The 19,377-nt window shown below is 39.1% G+C and overlaps 1 protein-coding gene across 4 annotated transcripts in view; it reads left to right on the plus strand.

Annotated features, from left to right (window-relative positions):
* Positions 1-19,377, plus strand: part of SLCO5A1 (solute carrier organic anion transporter family member 5A1) — a 210,070-nt gene that overhangs the window by 125,390 nt on the left and 65,303 nt on the right. For all 4 annotated transcript variants that reach the window (XR_005794185.1, XM_040487640.1, XM_040487638.1 and 1 more), the window contains exon 4: positions 3,781-3,998. Coding sequence is in view for 3 of the 4 variants with exons in the window: in XM_040487640.1 (XP_040343574.1) it covers positions 3,781-3,998 (218 nt within the window). In the remaining variant the exon portion in view is untranslated. The remainder of the gene's footprint in view (positions 1-3,780; positions 3,999-19,377) is intronic.

Here is a 19,377-nt window from a genome sequence, read left to right on the forward strand (position 1 = left end):
GTTCAGGAACTTTTATTTATTTTATTACAAAAATTTTAAAGAATGTTTTTATTTAGTTTTGAGAGAGAGAGAGAGAGAGAGAGAGAGAGCATGAGTAGGGGAGGGGAAGAGAGAGAGTGGGTGGGAGACACAGAATCTGAAGCAGACTCTAGGCTCTGAGCTGTCAGCACAAAGCCTGACAGAGGGTCCCAACTCATGATCCGCGAAATCATGACCCGAGCCAAAGTCGGACGCTTACCTGGGTGAGCCACCCAAGAGCCCCTATTTATTTTAATGGTCCAGTATTAGTTGTATACATGATAAAAGTTGTCAATATAGAACTGTATAATAAAGATCTCTTTAAAAATTGAATTTTATTTATCAAGTAGCTTAGTTTATAATAGGCTTTTACCTTGACCAGAAGCGAGGTATTTGATACAATGTTATTTAATCCAATGCCTAGTAGTAATGATGGATTTTTCAATAACTATATACTGAGAGAGTGAAGGAAGGCATGAATAATGCTAATGTTTATGGGGTGATGACTGTGTGTCAAGAATTGTACTAAGTGCTTCACAGACGTTTTTGTTTAAGCCTCATATTTAGGCCTACATACACAACAACCATATGTAGTCACTAATATAATGCCCACTTTACAGATGAGGAAATTGACGCACAGTGATTTGAATAACTTGCCCAAAGCCTTGGAGGCAGTGAGAGCTGGGATAAGAAACAGTCCAAGGTGAAGCTCTTAGTCAATATACTTAACTGGCTCCACTTTGTGAGTCGTCTCTGAGTAATGCTTCATGAAAGAGACTTAGGGACTCTGGTTTCTCAGTTTTAGCTCTTACTGATGGTCTTTTGCTAACATATAGCACATACTTTCTGTCTTCCTCAGCTTTTCTTGGGGTCTTCTTTGGCTCTGTGATTAGATCATGCATTTTGTCAATGCTACTGAAGACCATTGAAGAATATGGGCCAGCTTGCTCTGCTTTGAAAAGACCCCAAACTTTTATACTATTTTTATATTATTTTTGTTTATTTGCTATAATTTTTCCCTTCCTTCTGTTATTTACTCTTACTCTGGACTACTATAAGTGTATTTTTTTTAAATGTTTATTTATTTATTTGAGAGAGAGAGAGCACAAGCCGGGGAGGGGCAGAGAGAAAAAGAGAGAGAGAATCCCAAGCAGGCTCTGTGCTGTCAGTGCAGAGCCTAACGTGGCTCCGTCTCACAAACCATGAGACTGTGACCTGAGTTGAAATCCAGAGTTGGATGCTTAACTGGCTGTGGCCACCCAGGTGCCCCAACTATAAGTCTATCTTAAATGTTTGCATACAATTTTCATTCGATATCTCTGCGTAGAGGTGGGTAGTGTTGCTGAATACAGATCTACATAACAAAAACAAAACTAGCTACTTTGAATTGATTGCTGATTTGGGGGCAGGCATTTTTTTTAGGTCCACCGTATGCATTGTCTTATTAATTCTGATGATGTCAAAAAGCAGTTAGTAGTATTCTTCTTTTAGATGAGAAAGCTGGTTTGGAAAAGTGAAATAATTTCCCCAGGATCTTAGAGCTAGTAAGTGGTAAAGACAAGACAAAACTCATGTTTGTCTGAAGCCACAGCTCTAGAACTGTCCCTTATGTTGCGCTACCTGTCCTGTTTTGGTCTAGGGAACTGAGGGAGTTCAAGGGACTTGAATGTAGTATGTGCGGAAAGGTGGTAGATAAGGAGGGACGGATCAGCAAAGGCCCCATAAGCAGTGAGGTACTACAGGGCCAGGTAGGATCGTAGCCATGTTCTCTGTAGACAGATGACTTTATTTTTTAAAACCTATCTCATTCAATGTTACTTATTCAGGATTTTCAGTACCTAATCTGTGTCAGGCAATGGGTTCTTGATTGTACACTGAATAATTGAAATTGCTAGAAGTCTGCTCTGAGCAATCTTCTCAAAATAAAGCCTTTTTTTTCTGATTGTTTATAAATCTTTATTTGATATAACTTTAAGTATCTTTGAAAATAGCACACTGGAGGGGCGCCTGGGTGGCGCAGTCGGTTAAGCGTCCGACTTCAGCCAGGTCACCATCTCGCGGTCCGTGAGTTTGAGCCCCGCATCGGTCTCTGGGCTGACGGCTCGGAGCCTGGAGCCTGTTTCCGATTCTGTGTCTCCCTCTCTCTCTGCCCCTCCCCCGTTCATGCTCTGTCTCTCTCTGTCCCCAAAATAAATAAACGTTGAAAAAAAAATTAAAAAAAAAAAAAGAAAATAGCACACTGGATTATTAATGACTGGTTTATGGAATCATTTGCAATTATTCTGTCAGCACAAGTGTGACCTTTGTAGCAGCTGATAACAGTACTTTAATAGAAACGCTATTTTTGAATGAATTTTTACTTTTCTATTGATCTGTATTCTTTTTTTAATATATATATTTTTAATGTTTATTTATTTATTTTGAGAGAGAGAGGGAGCACAAGCAGGGGAGGGGCAGAGAGAGAGGGAGAGGGAGAATCTCAAGCAGGTTCTGCCCTGTCAGTGCAGAGCTCAGCGTGGGGTTTGATCTCACAAACCATGAGATCATGCCCTGAGCCGAAATCAAGAATCAGACGCTTAACCGACTGAGCCACTCAGATGCCCCGATCTACATTCTTAATGGATGATTAATATTCTTAATGGAGGATGATTAATGTTGATTTCAACACCGATGCTTAGAATGCTGCTTGCATCCCGGTTGCAACTATAGGAATGTGCTGATACAGAAGTCAGAGTCTGAGCATTAAGAACCTGAAAGCTTTAAGGACAGAGATTAGAGGCAAGGAGTCAATATGTAAGAAAGTGGCAACCCTGTTAGGTAGGATCAGAAGCCTCTACTTGCTCTGCTAAGAAAGGGTTGACAGGGGACTGAGAGATTGCTCCTGAGGAATTATGCAAGCAAGAAGCCCAAGGCCTTAACTAGAATTTGAGTTCCACTCTCTACATTTGCTTTCTGCTCTTTGCAGCATGGCAACCTCAGATGAGTTCAATGACAGACTCTCAATTCTACATAGCTCAAGGTCTGCTTCTCCAAGGTCTGCTTCTCCTGTGTCTGTTTCTAACACACATTTCCTTTATCTGAATGTTTATAGCATTCATAGTCTATACCACATGATCTAACACTTAACTGTATACATTCGTGCATTCCTTGGAGATTGTTTCTTATATTTTTAGCTCCTTTACAACTAGGTAAGTTCTTGAAGGCAGTGATCAAACATAAGTGTCTTCGGTGGCCCTCATGATTAACTATGGTAAGGGCCAGCTAAGAGGCTCAATATATTCTGAAATTCTTGCAGATAAATATTTGAATGCCATTAGCAATTTAAAATACATTTCACATGAGGTAAGGATGGTTTTCTGTAAGAAAAATATGTCTATTTTGGTCCACAAAGCATGCTTAGAGAGTCTGTGTTATTTTCTTATTATACTTATGAGTTATTGATTTATTTTTTATTTCTTGATTTATTGTAAAATGCACATTATAGCAGAACTAACAAATATTTAAATAAAATTCTAGTCAGGTTGCTAATTATAATGTTCATTATCATACTAGTATAATTATTGGGTAGATTTCTCATTTATAACATAGAAAGGGAGGACTCCTGTGCTTTCTTAGTTTGTCCAACTTCTTATTGCTTTACAGTTGTTGAAGGTAAAAAATTTTCCCTGGAGAATTTTATTACTATAAACTTCTACTTTGCTAATTTGTTCTCACTCATAATACAAAGGCCGTAAATGCTATTCACATCTCCCAATTTTTTAGGTGGAGTGGATTCCTCCTTTGTGCCATTGCAATGTTTCTTGTGATATTCCCAATGTTTACTTTTCCAAAAAAGCTTCCTCCTCGACACAAGAAAAAGAAAAAGAAAAAATTTTCTGCTGATGTTGTTAGTGACGATGACGTTATGAAGGAGAAATCAAACAATAGTGAACAAGTGGACAAAAAAGTTTCTTCTATGGGATTTGGAAAGAATGTCAGAGGTAAAGTATATCTTTTGAGAAAATATGTGTGCAGTTATTTTATTTTATCTTATTTTTATCTGTGTGTGTTTATTTATTTATTAATTATTTATTCATTTATTTATTTATTTAGTGCATGGTATTTTAGATCAGTGCTACTCAAACTGTGGTCCAAGGCCAGTGCTACCCACCAACTGCTACTGGCTTGTGATAAGTACTGAAAGTTTGAGTAAGTGTTGAGAAACGTTTAAAGATATTTGACAATAACTTTATGCCTGTTGAATCTAATAAAGATAACAAACTTAGTTTGCATTTTGTATGGTAAACATTTTATTTTCTTGTAGTATTTTCTTTAATATATTTTGCAAAAGTATCAGTATATGACAGCCTGGAAACATCAATTCAAAAATAGTTCTTCATCACAGATTGTTTGAGAAGCACTGATATAGACCCTAAAGATACAGATATTTATGTATGTCATTTACTGTAAGTAGAGATGTCTGGTTTTTAAAATACTGCATTGTATGATGAATGTTTTTTTCCCAGAGGAACGGTGGGTTTGGTGATGTGTGGCCTGATCCTTACCTAAAAGTAGAATCTAATACTGGGTAGCAATCTTATTTAACAGTGGCTCTGTCAGATGCTTGTAAGTGGCCATAGAATGGGCCTCTAAACATCAGTGTAAAAACATCCAGAAAGTTTCAGAGATGTGTACGGGTCTATTTTTTCATTTTTATTTGTCTTAAAATTAAAGACTAGATTAGGCAATCTCAAACCCAAACAAATTAATTTTAACCAGGCAATATTTGTTCAGTGTTCAGTCTATCTGTTGAGTGACAGTAAGTACCTCTGAGTCAAGAAAACTATAATACCACATTCCCATTAATTTCAGCCTTTTAATCCCTGAGTTGATTTTTTTCTTCTTGAAATTATGAAGCATAGGATTTACCAAGTGCTTACAACAGTGAAGATTGTTTTAGGTAAAATTTACCTAGGCACATTATCCTCTCACTTTGATTATATACACACTAAAGTCAAAGAGGAACTTTTTAGGCCTAGAAGGAAGTTACTAATATATTATGGAATAGTCCCTGCAGTCAAAGAAAAATAATAGTTAGATCGGACTTTTTTTAAGACCATATTTTTGCAAAACAAGTGAAGTCACATTTCTTTGAAAATGGTCCTTCCCAGTTAAGTTTTAGACCTGCCTCCTCTACTCCCCTTCCCCCTGCAATTATTTTGTGACAGTGTGTACTTTTGGAACTGCAAAAATTACTCTGCTCTAACACCATCAAGGATTCTTTGGATGCTAGTGTGGCCTGAGCTCTTATCATGTGGGCCAACCCATCATTTTCATGGATGTATTATGGATCCTGTTGCCTATTACCAAAGGAGTAATTTTTTTTATAACTTGATAGAGAGCAAGACTGATATTAAAGAATTTACAACACAAGAATAGACAGAGTCTTTTAAAAAAATATTTATTTATTTGAGAGAGAGAGAGAGAGGGCATTTGAACAGGGGAATGGCAGAGAGAGAGGGATGGAGAGAATCCCAAGCAGGCTCCATGCTGTCAGCACTGAGCCCCCAGGGCTTGATCTTACAAAACTGTGAGATCATGACATGAGCCGAAATCGAGAGTTGGACACTTGATTGACTGAGCTACGCAGGTGCCCCAACTTAGAGTCTTAATTTATAAAGAATATAAAGTAGAGTCAAAGGGAAAATAAAGACATAAGTAAGCTAAGATTGTATATCTTATAGCTTAGGGGTAGATGTTTAAATGTGAAATATATGCTGTCTTGGATAATAGAGAAAAGGAAGAGAAGACTGATATCAAACACCAACAACAGATATGACTGGAGAGGGGGATGGCGTTCCTTTGGAGGATGCAGTGTAGACAATGATGTTCATGTCCCATCTCCCTCTGGGACCTTACCGTCTTTGTGGCAGAGGCCTGCTGGCTGCTGGTACCTTCCTGAAGGTCTGCAGGTCTTTCTTGCCTGAGGATTTTCTTTGTGGGCTGGGAAACCTCTTGGCTCCTACTTGAGTCTGGTATCAAGTGCCAGGGAATTAACACTCTCCCACTCCCCACACAGCAACCTCTCCCCCCGCCCCCCAATGTTTATTTATGTTTGAGACGGTGGGGGAGGGGCAGAGAGAGGGGCCAGAGGATCTGAAGCGGGCTCCACACTGACAGCAGAGAGCATGATGTTGGGCTTCAACTCATGAATCACGAGATCATGACCAGAGTCCACGTCGGGCACTTAACTGGCTAAGCCACCCAGGTCTCCCCCTCCCCACAGCAGTCTTAACCACTGGCTGATGAACACCCCAGCTTCCCTACTTGATGGGTGAGACAGTTCTGAGGTATATTTCTACATCCCTTGTAGGCGACTCTTGTGTCCTGGGCACTCCTGAACAGCTTTTTCTGAACCTCCCCAATAAACTGCTTGGACTTGAATCTTTGACTCAGGGCCTGCTTCCATGGGAAAGGGCACTTAGGCATGTGTGTTCAAAAGTGGAAAAAGTGGTTATGGAATTCTAAGATTGTTTTTCAAAACTGAATCTATATACTATTTTATTGTGGATCATCTTGTACTGCTAGGGATTTCTCCTCTCCGTCTTCTCTATGCTCAATATGATAGATGAGGATATTTTCTTTTAAAGAAAAAAAGTAAGAGGAGTCTGTTAGCAGTGATGGGTAGTTGGTTTATAAAATCTGTTTCCTTTCTGATTTTCTGTCAGTGTTTCTGAGACATTCCCAGCTTTTTCATCCTATGCCTTCATTGTGATGACTGATCTCGCTTCTGCAGCTAAACCTCCTGATTGGGATACAGAGCTGGTTCATTTTTACCTTCACTTGTGCTGGGTTCTCTAATTGTATCTGGACTGGGGCTTCAGGAAGCACTTTGTCCTTTTAGAAAGGAATTCTGTTTTAATGGGAGTATAAAGTGCAAATGTTTTGCTAAAAATGGTTCACATGATGTTAATGATGTAGGAAGCATGTTTAATAGAATATTTACGATTAATTCCTGTTTATCTTGTACTTAGTGATTTTCTCCAGAATATATAATACCTATCACCTATAGGAAATGGCAGTCTAATATTTAATCTGCTTTTCAAAAGGACAAATTACATCTCTGGGAGTCATTCCACTGTGGACACAGTTTGTGTTACGAAAGGGAGATCCCTCGTTGAGGCCTTGAATTAAAGAATGGTTGCTAAGATTTCATTTTGAGTTAAGTCTGAGTGTGATTCTCAGATTCTTTTTTCCCTTGTCCAGCTTTCTGCAGGAGGGCTCCTTCAGGTCTTAAAAAAAAATTTTTTTTTTAATGTTTATTTATTTTTGGGAGAGAGAGACAGAATGTAAGCAGGTGAGGGGCAGAGAGAGAGAGGGAGACACAGAATCCGAAGCAGGCTTCAGGCTGGTCTGGATGCAGGTCTGGAACCCATGAACTGTGAGATCATGACCTGAGCGAGGTTGGGCACTTAACCAACTGAGCCACCCAGGTGCTCCATCCTTCAGGTCTTATTTCATATTTGTTTTTATTTTATTTTATTTATTTATTTTGAGAGAGAGACAGAGAGAGCGAGCAGGGGAGGGGCAGAGAGAGAAGGAGAGGGAGAATCTCAGGCAGGCTCGACAATGTCAGCTTGGAGCCCTATGCGGGGCTCAAACTCACAAACCATGAGTTGAGCTGAAACCAAGAGTTGGATGCTTAACCAACTGAGCCACCCAGATGCCCCCAAAGTTTAAAATTTTATTTGAGAGAGAGAGAGAGAGCGAGAGAGAGAGCACGAGCGGGGGAGAGGAGCAGAGGGGGAGAAAGAGAGATAGACAGACAGACAGACAGAGAGACAGAGAGACAGAGAGACTTTTAAGCTGTTCCATGATCAGTGCAGAGCCCGATCTCACAACTCTGAGATCATGACCTGAGCCAAAATCAAGAGTCAGACACTCAACTGACTGAGCCACCCAGGTGCCCCTTTACTTAATATTTGAAATTTGGATACCAGTGTTTGCTTCTTCAAAGAGGAGGTGACAAGATACCCAAGTTAATAACTTATACTTCCTTAAAAAAAATGATTTGAACCATACAAATCCACTCTCTGCCTCCACATTTTAATGATAGACATTGGGGAAATCTGACTCAGTGTTTCTAGATTCTTGTTATAAATTATGCAGGAATAAGACTGTTTTAAAACACCACAAAGGAGAAAGTAGAATTTTTAGTGTGTCTGCATCACCTTTCCATAAAGAGATTAACATTGATTGCATCAAAATCTTACCAATAAAAATAAACACTTAAAATACTTAACTAGATCAATTTTCCTGAGGTTTGAGGTCCAGCATTTTGGTGTCTTCCAAATTTAGCTGGATATCTTCCTAAATAGAAAACTTTTGGTTACAGTTAATCATAAGAAAAAAATTTTTTATTTTTGTGTCCACTTTTAATCTTTTAACTGCTTAGCATTATTAATTAGCATAAAATATAACAGATTCTTCTCTTCCAGACTTTTGTCTATGGTAGATTGCAATATGTTTATAATCCTAACTAAATAAAATAGTTATTCTGAAATGATGAACTGATTTAAAATGGCTACTGGAGGTTATGGAATTTTGATCACTGAAGGATTGTGTTGGCATCACTTAATTCAATGACTACTCACTTTGTAGAAGTGCTGTACTCCATGCTGCGGCGGAGAGAAAGAGGAGTGAGCCATGGTTTGCCCTTAGGGTGCTTGTAGTCCCTGGAGGGAGACAGGACGAGTACAGATGGAAAGACCGGAAAGGAGGACTGACACGATGGTGTGAGGTTCAATGGCAGGCAAGGGAACATCTGTTTGAGGGGTCAGGAATGGTTTCATGGAGGAGGTGGGATTGGTGGAGAACCCCGGCAGGCTGGGAGGGTTTCAGTAGGTGGAGGTTGGATGGTTCCAGTCAGAGACAGCAAAGGCAAGGTCAGACTGTGTAGATGTGTTTGAGAATGCGGAGCAAGTGTACTGTGGTTGGTTGTACGTGGAGATACGTGGGAGATGAGGTTGGGCAGGGAAGGCATGGCCGCATTGTGTTGTAGAGAGCTTGAGTTCTAGTAACTTAAAAAAAAAATTTTTTTTTTTTAAAAAAAATTTTTTTTTCAACGTTTATTTATTTTTGGGACAGAGAGAGACAGAGCACGAACGGGGGAGGGGCAGAGAGAGAGGGAGACACAGAATCGGAAACAGGCTCCAGGCTCTGAGCCATCAGCCCAGAGCCCGACGCGGGGCTCGAACTCACGGACCGCGAGATCGTGACCTGGCTGAAGTCGGACGCTTAACCGACTGCGCCACCCAGGCGCCCCCTAGTAACTTTTAATGGAATCTGTCCCTAGGGGGCAGTGGGGAGGTTTGAGCAGACATTTGACGGCACTCCATTTGGTAGATTAGGGAGGGAAAGGGGTAGAATGGGAGGAGGGGCCCAGGTGGAAAGCTATGGCAGAGTCCCAGGGAGAGGCGACGATAGTTTTGAGTGGCAAACAAGGAAAGGACAGTAGCCTGCCAAACTAGTCCCCCTACTTCTATCCCTGTTCCCTCTTGGTTGCTTTCAACTCTGCAGCCAGAAGGATGCCTCTCCTCTGCCAGCTTCTGCGGTCTCCTATCTCACTTGCAGAAAAGTCTCCTGTCTCTATGACCTACCAGGGTTAGTATCTGGTCCCTGCTTATCTGTTTAACCCCATCTCCCTCCTACAGCCCCATTTGTTTATTCCACTTCAGCCACATTGGGCTCATCACTGGTCCTCAAACTTGCCAGGCATATTCTCACCTCACGGCCTTTGCATTTGACATTCTTGTACTGGGAATGTTCTTCCCCAGAAGTCCTCACTTCCTGCAGGATATTACTCAAAGTGTCCCTTCTCAGTGAGGCCTTGCTTGGTCACCCTTTTTAAAAATCTCCACCTTCCTCTCCAAAGCTTCTTATCTCCTGCCCTCCTCTATTTTTCTCCTTAGTACTCATCACTATTTAACATATTATATATTTTACTTATTTATCTATCTTATTTGTTGTCTCCACAGTGAGAAAGTAAGCCCCATGAAGGCAAGGATATTTTGTCTGCCATGTACCTTGATGAATTTATACCGCTTAGTAGATAGTCAATATTTGATGACTGAATTATTGAGTGATGAGAAGGGAAAGAGAGGTTGTGTCTATAGGATGCGGCAACTGATATGAGGATAATGGGTCAAAGTTGGTTTCAGGATTTCAACCTCAGATATGGGGAGAGGAGCTGGCTGAGAGGAGCAGAAGGAATAAATCCCAAATCTGAGTTGCCCAAGAACATCGAGAACTATTGCATGTGGCCCTTTGCTACGTGTTTTAAAACTAGTATAGTATGGGATATGTTGGGGTCAATCCTTGACTCAGCAAAGAGGGATCACCAAAGCCTGGTCTATGCTGTGTTAGCCCTCTTGCATCCTGCCTTTGTTCCTTTGCTGAATTACAGGTTAGTTTTATGTTTGCAGCTTTTATTGAAAGCTATTGCTTTTGTTTTTTGTTTTGTTTTGTTTTGTTTTGTTTTGAAAGCCATTGCTTTTGAATTCCCCATATTTGCCATAGGTGCATTGCCTGCTGCCCTTTATATAAAACCCTGTGTAGTGAAAACAGTGGTTCTCAAACTTAGGCTCTCTAGGAAGCACCACAAGGGCTTCTTAAAACCCAGAGGGCTGGGTCCTGGCTCAGAGCATTAGAGTCAGGAGGCCTGGGGTATGGCCTGAGAATTTGCATTTGTAACAGCTTCTCAGGTGATGCTGATGCTGGTAGTCCAGGGACCACACTGTGAGAATCACTAGTCTACAACAGAGTGAGGAAAAGCACTTAGATCGTTTCTGCAAACGATGATTGTACAACTTTTTGTCTTGGTGGCCGGGAAGAAGAGTCAAATTTGAAGCCCAGCAAGGATCTTATAGACATATTTAATTCCTTTTTTTTCTGGTTTTGATGTTCTGCTGTATTTATGTCTTCTCTATCTCTGGTTCCTTGTTTCATTTCTCTTTTGCGTTTATTTTGTTGTACATATGTTATCTTGTGGTAAGCCAGACCTTTAGAGTTAGAGCTTAGGAGGTAAATGGTAACAGGCCTAACAAAGAATTCCTGAAAAAGAAAGCACTTTCTTTATATTCAGTGCAAATTAACTGTGGGATTACTAGTAGTAGTATCTACTTAGAAAGTTATATATAAAAATACTCATTGATGCTGGATTTAAACAAGCACAACAGTACTGTGGCCAGTAACCACTAGTGATGTATCTTGGGCCTTGACAGCTGCTGTTTCTGTCCACTGTCTGTAGGTAAATGGCCATGGAGCTTCACATGCTGGCCCAGAGGGGATTCTGATATGCAAAGTCACCTAGTTCCTTCTACTCTTTTTTTTTTTTTTTTTTGGCAAGCAGGGAATGCCATTTGCCAGACTGTTTTGGAGGGGAAGGGAAAACTGCAATATTTTCATGGAGACTTATGATTAGGGAACACAGTGGGGGTCATTAGTTTCAAAGAAGATGAGCAGGAAACAGGGACGCTTGGGTTGTATGTTGGCCGTGTTACACAGGAGAACAACTCCCTCCCAGCCCCGCTCTCTTGCTTGCTTGCTTGCTTGCTTGCTTTCCTGCTTTCTTGCTTTCTGTCTTTCACAAATATCTTTATTGACCAATTACTATAGAATGAAGAACTAGGAGGTAGAAAGGAAAATACACATAATACAATAGAAGTCTTTAAATGGAGGTATGTACATTCTAAGGAAAGTTGAAGGAGCAGGAGGAAAGAATTCCTAAGTCAGCTGCCTGAGTCAGGGAAGACTTGTTCTGGAAGAGGACATATTGTTGCATCCTTTTAAAATTGCAGTTTTTTGTTTGCTTGGTTGGTTTTTTTTAGACTATAAGAGCAATACATACCCATAGTAGAAAATTTAGAAAGTGCATAAAGTTATAAAGAATAAAATGAAGGTGAGTTCCAATATCATTCCTGAACATAAATGCTTACATTATTTTTATAATAAAATAGTATATTTTGAAACTAGATAGATGTGGTGGTTGCACACCATTGTAAACGTACCAAATACTACTGAATCGTTTACTTTAAAATAGTTAATTATATGTTATGTGAATTTTACGTCAATAAATTGTTTCTGGAAAGATATTTATTTTATTTGAATTTAGACATGGGCTTTAAACTTTAGATAAATCTTTATTTTTTCCACAAGAAGACATATTATGCCCAAAAATATCTATGTCAGAAAAATTACAAAAAGCATTAACAAGGGTCAGTATGTTTGTTTGGTATTTGATGTTTATCATTTATATCTGGGATTAATGTTAATTTCCAGGTAATAGAATTCAGTCGACAACTTCATAGTATTTCATAGTATTCATCTATTTTATTTATTTATTTATTTATTTATTTATTTATTTATTTATTTATTTATGAGCATAGAATGTATTGTTGAATCACTATGTTGTACATCTGGAGTAGATTCCTTAGTGCCCCTTACCCATGTAGCCCATCCCCCCTCCCACAATCCCTCCCGTAACCCTCAGTTTGTTCTCCATATTTATGAGTCTCTTCTGTTCTGTCCTCCTCCCTGTTTTTATATTGTTTTTGTTTCCCTTCCCTTATGTTCATTGGTTTTGTCTCTTAAAGTCCTCATATGAGTGAAGTCATATGATTTTTGTCTTTCTCTGACTAATTTCACTTAGTGTAATACTCTCCAGTTCCATCCACGTAGTTGCAAATGGCAAGATTTCCTTCTTTTTGATTGCTGAATAATACTCCATTGTGTATATATATATATATATATATATATATATATATATATATATATACCACATCTTCTTTATCCATTCATCCATCGATGGACATTTGGGCTCTTTCCATCCTTTGGCTATTGTTGATAGTGCTGCTATAAACATGGGGGTGCATGTGTCCCTTCAAAACAGCGCACCTGTATCCCTTGGATAAATGCCTAGTAGTGCAATTGCTGGGTCGTAGGGTAGTTCTATTTTTAGTTTTTTGAGGAACCTCCATCCTGTTTTCCAGAGTGGCTGCACCAGTTTGCATTCCCATCATCCATTTTATATAATAATAAAACCACACCCCTCATCCTATCCCCAGTTTAAATTAAAAAAAAAAAAATAGATGTCAAAAGAACAAAATTGAAATCTATGTCTACCTAATAAAGGTCCTTAGAAGAACGTAACAGAGAAAAGCTGATGTGGAAGTAGAATGTCAGCAGACAAAAACATACACCATGACATATCATAGGGAAGGAATGTTCCTGCAACCAAAAAAGATCAGAAAATAAATAGAAGGATTAAAAATATATTAAAACAAATTAGCATATAGATATTATCATTCATAATTGTGACTTTGAATCTTAAAGAAAATGTCAAATTATGCTATAGATTTTCCAGTAATACCTGTTAATTCATAGAAAAAAATGTTTACAGCTTTGTTGCTTTAAGAGGCAAATGCCCAGTTATCTGAAAAATTCAAGCATACCAAACACCTCTTTCCCAGATATGCTGGATGAATGAATACTGTATATTTCCTCCTTCTTCTCTTGTTAGCATTTTATTGTTTTCTTTAATGGAATCTTTAGTTTATAATTTGATCTAAATTCTTTTAGGTTTCTTTAGCTCTCAAAAGCCATACTTTGAAAAGGATTATATATTTGGTCCTTCACTTTTTTCTGTGGTTTTGGTAAGTCTACCACTATATGGACCAACGTTTATCTTATACTTTCTTAAAAACTAGCTCACTCCTCAGGAGGAAATTAGGCATCTTTGGAATAGACTTTATTTTCTTACAAGTATGTGGATATTGTTTTAGTACAAATTGTTGCTATGATCTTATAATGAATATTAATAAACACATTCCAAATATGTTTTTGAGTACCTACTAAATGCCAGATATATGCTAGGAGATGAAGCTATACAGATGTACCACAGTCCTACTTTTGTAGCATTTACACTCTCTTAAAACAGGTAAACACACACAGCTATGGAAGACTTGATGAGTAGCAGTATGAATGGCATGCTGTGGGAGCACGGAGGAGGAGCACTTGTCTGTCCGGAGGGGCTGTCTCTTATAGACTAGATGGATGAACTTGACGTTTGCTAAGCAGACTGGTGAGGGATACAGTTAATAGTAGAGACAAGAAAGACCATGGCCATGTAGGGAGCTTATGGTGGGCAATCACAGTACTTCAGAACTGGAAGGGTGGAGAGCAACCCTGTCTTAAGGGTCTTGCAAGTGAGGTCAAATTCATGGCAGCCAAGCCTTCTTATTTTCTTGGTCATTCTCTCTGTTAGTATATCTTTTTCAAATTTATCATTATGTAAGAAAGTCTGTTTCAGTAGTTTAAGACAAAAAGGCATGATGTGCGCTTTCAGTTTGTAAAGGACAGAAGCAAGTTCATTGCCCCTAAGACAGTGGGGTTCTAGTGTAAGGCTCTCTCAAGGGCCCCTGGCAGTTCTGGGAATGTGGTCTCTGCTTCTGGACCCACAGCCACTCTGCATACTCAACTGCAGGTTGAGGCTCAGTTCCTTTTCCTTACTTATGTTCTCACTCAAATCTTCATACTCACTGCCTAGTTCACTCTCTGTCTCAGGTGCCAACACTAAGGGGCGTGAAATAAAGGGCTTGGCCAGCATGTGGTTCACATGGGGTGTCCCAGGCCTGTTGGCTACAGGGCTACCTTCCAGAAGCACCTTTGAGTCCAGCCTCTTTGCCTGGCCCAATCGGCTGGTTTTGGGATATCAGGTCACATGCTACAAACCTTGCTACATCAGCATAAAGAACCACTGAAAAGGGGTCTTTCAGTATGGTAGTGCCCCACAGACCTATCTCCAGAATGGGATCCATTTCACACCAGACTAAATGTATTCCCAGTGAGTTTCACCCTCTGTCCACTTTAAAAGATGCCTGCCACCTTTTGGTTCCTATGAAACCCAGGCTCACTTAAAGCTTTACTCTTCAAAAACAAAAAACAAAACAAACAAAAAAAAAAACCCCACTTTATTCTAAGTAGATACTTCAAGTTGTAGGCTTATTTTATGATTGAGCACAAAATATTCACACATATTGGGGCACACTTGCCTGATGGTCAAAAACTTACACAGATATCAACACCTGCTGCCTCATTTTATGCTGTGAGCTGCGAGGCCTCGGAGAACAAGAAGCTATTGCCTCTGCCCTTAATCAGCTTCCACAGGAACCCAGCCACACCCCACACATCTCAGATTTTCTGAAACAAGGTCAGTGGGGGACTCCATCAAATTTACCGTAGCGGAGCACCATTACGATCACCATGTAACTCAACACGCGGTCCAGGTGCACATGCCGGCTGGTTGCCTGCACTACTGTGGATGTGCACGTGGGAACAAGCAAAGGATTTTCCAATGACAGTTAACAGGTTTTGTTTTTTTTTAAAGTTTTTATTTAAATTCCAGCTAGCCAACAGACAATGCAATATTAGTTTCAGGTGTTCAACCCAGTGATTCAACATTTACATACAACACCTGGTGCTCATCACAACCGCACTCCTTAAGTAACACTTCTGCTAAAAGTGATTTCTATGTATAGCTTATATTACATGCTATTGAATTCTGGTGCTTTGTATTGAATTTTATTCCTCCTTTACTAGTGTTTAAGGCATTTCCGGTTTTAGTGTCAGCTTGCCCTTACAATAGAATTTGTAACATTTTGTAACATTAAACAATAAAAAAATGAGAATCACTATCATGATCTCATCTCTCCTTCATCAGGCTTTTTACTGCATTTTGAATTTTTAAAAATTTTATTTATTTATGCACTCATTCATTTATTTTTTAAGAGAAAAGGAAAGAGCACACACGTGCATGTGGGCAAGAGGCAGAGAGGGGTAGACGGAGGGGGAGTGGAGAGAGACAGAGAGAGAGAGAATCTAAAGCAGGCTCCATGCCTACTTCTGAGCCCAATGCAGGGCTCTACCTCATAGTGAGATCATGACCTGAGTGGAAATCAAGAGTTCAGTGCTTAACCGATTGAGTCACCCAGGCGCCCCCTACTGCTGCATTTTTAATTTTACGATGACGGTTATAAACGACACTAATAAACTTATCTAAAATATATTGTACAGCATAAAAATCAGGTATTTGACAGCATATGTATGGATTTAGCTTATGTTTTTAAACTTCGTGTTTTTTAAACTATTTTAAGTTTATGTAAAAGCCACAGAAGTAGCACATGGAGCTGTACTCCAGTTCTCCAATTGTCAATGGTTTGGACCCATCTGAGAAACTGTGGACATGATGCTCTGCTGTCCTGTACTACTTCAGTGTGTGATTTCTAGATACAAGGACACCCTCCTACATGACCACTGGGCAGCCATCAAAATCAGGAAATGAACATTGATCCAGTGCTACCACCTAGACCACAAGCTCTATTCGAACTTTGTCAGTTATTTCAACAATGTCCTTTATAAATGTCCAAATCCAATTCACAGATCACATGTTGTATTTAGTTATGGTGTATTTTAGTCTTCCTCAATCTGGATCAGTTTCTCGTATATCTTTATCTTTTATGACCTTGATCTTTTTAAAAAGTACAAGCTGATAACTTTATAGAATGACCCTCAATTTGGGTTTGATAGGCATACAACTGAGATGATGCTGTGTTCAGTGTCTTAAAACAGAAGGTATATAATGCTAATTCCTAGTGAACTTTTATCTCTTGGGTAAGATTGTATCTACCAGATTTCTCTAAAGTTAATAAATATATTGCAGTTATAAGTCAATAAGTAATTTGTAAATATTTTGTGGGGAGGTACTTTGAAACTATGCAAATCCAGTTGAGTCTGATTCGTGGTAGTTATATTTCATAAAATAACATGAACATAGAGTCAGGGAATACAGAAGCATTGCTCCAGGGGAAATACAGGGGTGGATTCCTGTCACAACATAATTGTCAACCAGTCAATACATAACCTTGGTTTATGTGTGTTTCTGTTCAAAGACACCTTGTTTAATATAAAGTAAAACCTTGGTTTGGATGCAGGATTCATTCCGGAAACATGCTTGTAATCCAAAGCACTTGTATATCAAAGTGAATTTCCCCACAAGAAATAATGGAAACTCAGATGATTCATTCCACAACCCAAAAATATTCATGTAAAAATGATGACAATACTGTAATATAACACAAAATAATAAAAAATAAAAATAAACAAATTAACCTGCACTTACCCTTGGGAGACAAGACAGAGGAGGGTTATTGTGTAGGATGACTTTCATTACCAATAACAGAATCACTGCTATCTACTGGTTCAATGGAATCTTTTTCTTTTTATGCAACTTTAACAAGAAACCTATTCAATGACACTTACTTTTGCCTCCTTTTGAGGATTTCACAGAAATGTGACATTGCCTTGACGATCACCCACAAGCCTGCAGTGAGCAAGTGAGAGAGAGAGGGAGGAAGAGGGAGAGAGAGAGAGAAGAACCATTGGTTCAGTTGTGATCATGTGACGTTTGGCATATTGCAAGACATCGTTCGTTTATCAAGTTAAAGTTTATTAAAAATCTTTGCTCGTCTTGCGGAACACTCATAGAACAAGTTACTCGCAATCCAAAGTTTTACTGTATGTTGTTGATTCATTAACATTGAGCCCGTGGCCAACAGCATTATGACTTATGCCTGAAGGATGTGTATCTAACACATGTATTTTCTCCATAAGGCACATGAAAGCCTCTTAGGAACACTAGACAGCACTTCAGCACTATGCTTGGAGGCCATTTGAAAAAGGGAGATCACCAAAGGCACAAAAATGCTAAAAATGTGACAATATCTTGTGAAAAGGACACTTGTTTGCAGCATGAAAGCTGACCTGAGAAGGCAAAGTGAGAGGCCTCATGCAGCCTTAGCCAAGAATGTGTGTGTCCTGCAACTCTGTGCATGTCCTTGAATGAGACCCCCCCACCCCATCACTGGCGAGTACTGATTTGGGAGTTACAAATAAATTGTAGTGAGTGGGTGAATTTGCAAATACTAAATTTATGAATAATGAGGACTGACTGTGTCTTATTTCTATTAAACTTTCACTTACCACTTTTAGCATCCATTGACCTCAAATTGCTTCCAGTTTGCCTATTGAGGATCCTTCAAACTGTCTTTGGTATCCTTCTGGCAAGTCTCCATCATTCTTTGAGCACTTTACTTTCTTGTTTAACAAGATTTTCCAGGCTCATGTTGTATTTTCTCTGCCTCAGCTCTGAAGTTAGACATTTCTCCAAGGAGCTTTGGTTCCTTTTAGTGGAAGATGGCCTTTAAAAACCAAGCACTGGTGCTAGATGGGCTCATTGCTCCTAGGGTGTTATACTACTTCTAAACCCTGTAGAAGAGAGAATTAGGAAATATGTGTATGTACACACATACACAAATCTATCATCTAACATCTTTATCTGTCTATCTATCTATTGTCTATCATCTTATCTATCAACTATCTATCTATCTATCTATCTATCTATCTATCTATCTATCCATCCCATGAATTCATACCATTACCTTCAGTTCCAACCTGATATGTAACTATCCCCTGTCCATATTTGTAACTCCCTTCTCTGGCCATTAGAAACTGATTGCAATTAGTCTCAATGTACTTACTTAACCCACTCTTCCTATATTTGAACAAATTCCCTGTCCCAGCAGCAAAAGACATAACCCTGGATATCTGGTCCCCCTGCTCCTGTGGGACATGTATGCTGAAGGTTTAGCTCCAATAAACAGAAGGAGGAACATGGAAGAAAGGAGGAAGCTAACTTGAAGTTGTTGAAAGTCAACTTTTGCTAAATCCTTCTTGAATAACACTTTTTTTCTTTAATGAAAGAGAAGACAGAAATGTCACACATACTTTTTTTAAAGTTTATTTATTTTGAGAGAGAGAGACTGAGCAAGCAGGGAAAGGGCAGAGAGAGAAGGAGAGAGAGAGAATTCCAAGGAGGCTCCATGCTGTCAGCGCAGAACCCGATGCAGGCCTCGAACTCACGAACCGTGAGATCATGACCTGAGCAGAAATCAAGAGTCTGATGCTTAGCCGACTGAGTTGCCCAGGCGCCCCAACATCACATATATTTTTAGTTAGCTTTGAAATTAGTGGGCTATTTTATCATACCAAATGAGTATAAAAGAAAATTCAGTTTTCTATAACTAGTATCTTAAAACATTCACGTGATGCATATGTTATCTTCTTGGATTAAAAATGTACAATTTCACCAGATGTTTTAGATTAAACACATTGCCTTTTAATATACCAAATAAACTTAGTTTGCATCTCCAAGTGTTGATAGAAAATCTTCTTAAAAAAAAAAAGAAAATCTTAATTTTCTAATTT

Source organism: Herpailurus yagouaroundi, unplaced genomic scaffold (assembly GCF_014898765.1).
Source record: "Herpailurus yagouaroundi ecotype Mexico unplaced genomic scaffold, PumYag 165, whole genome shotgun sequence".
Classification (NCBI taxonomy): domain Eukaryota; kingdom Metazoa; phylum Chordata; class Mammalia; order Carnivora; family Felidae; genus Herpailurus; species Herpailurus yagouaroundi.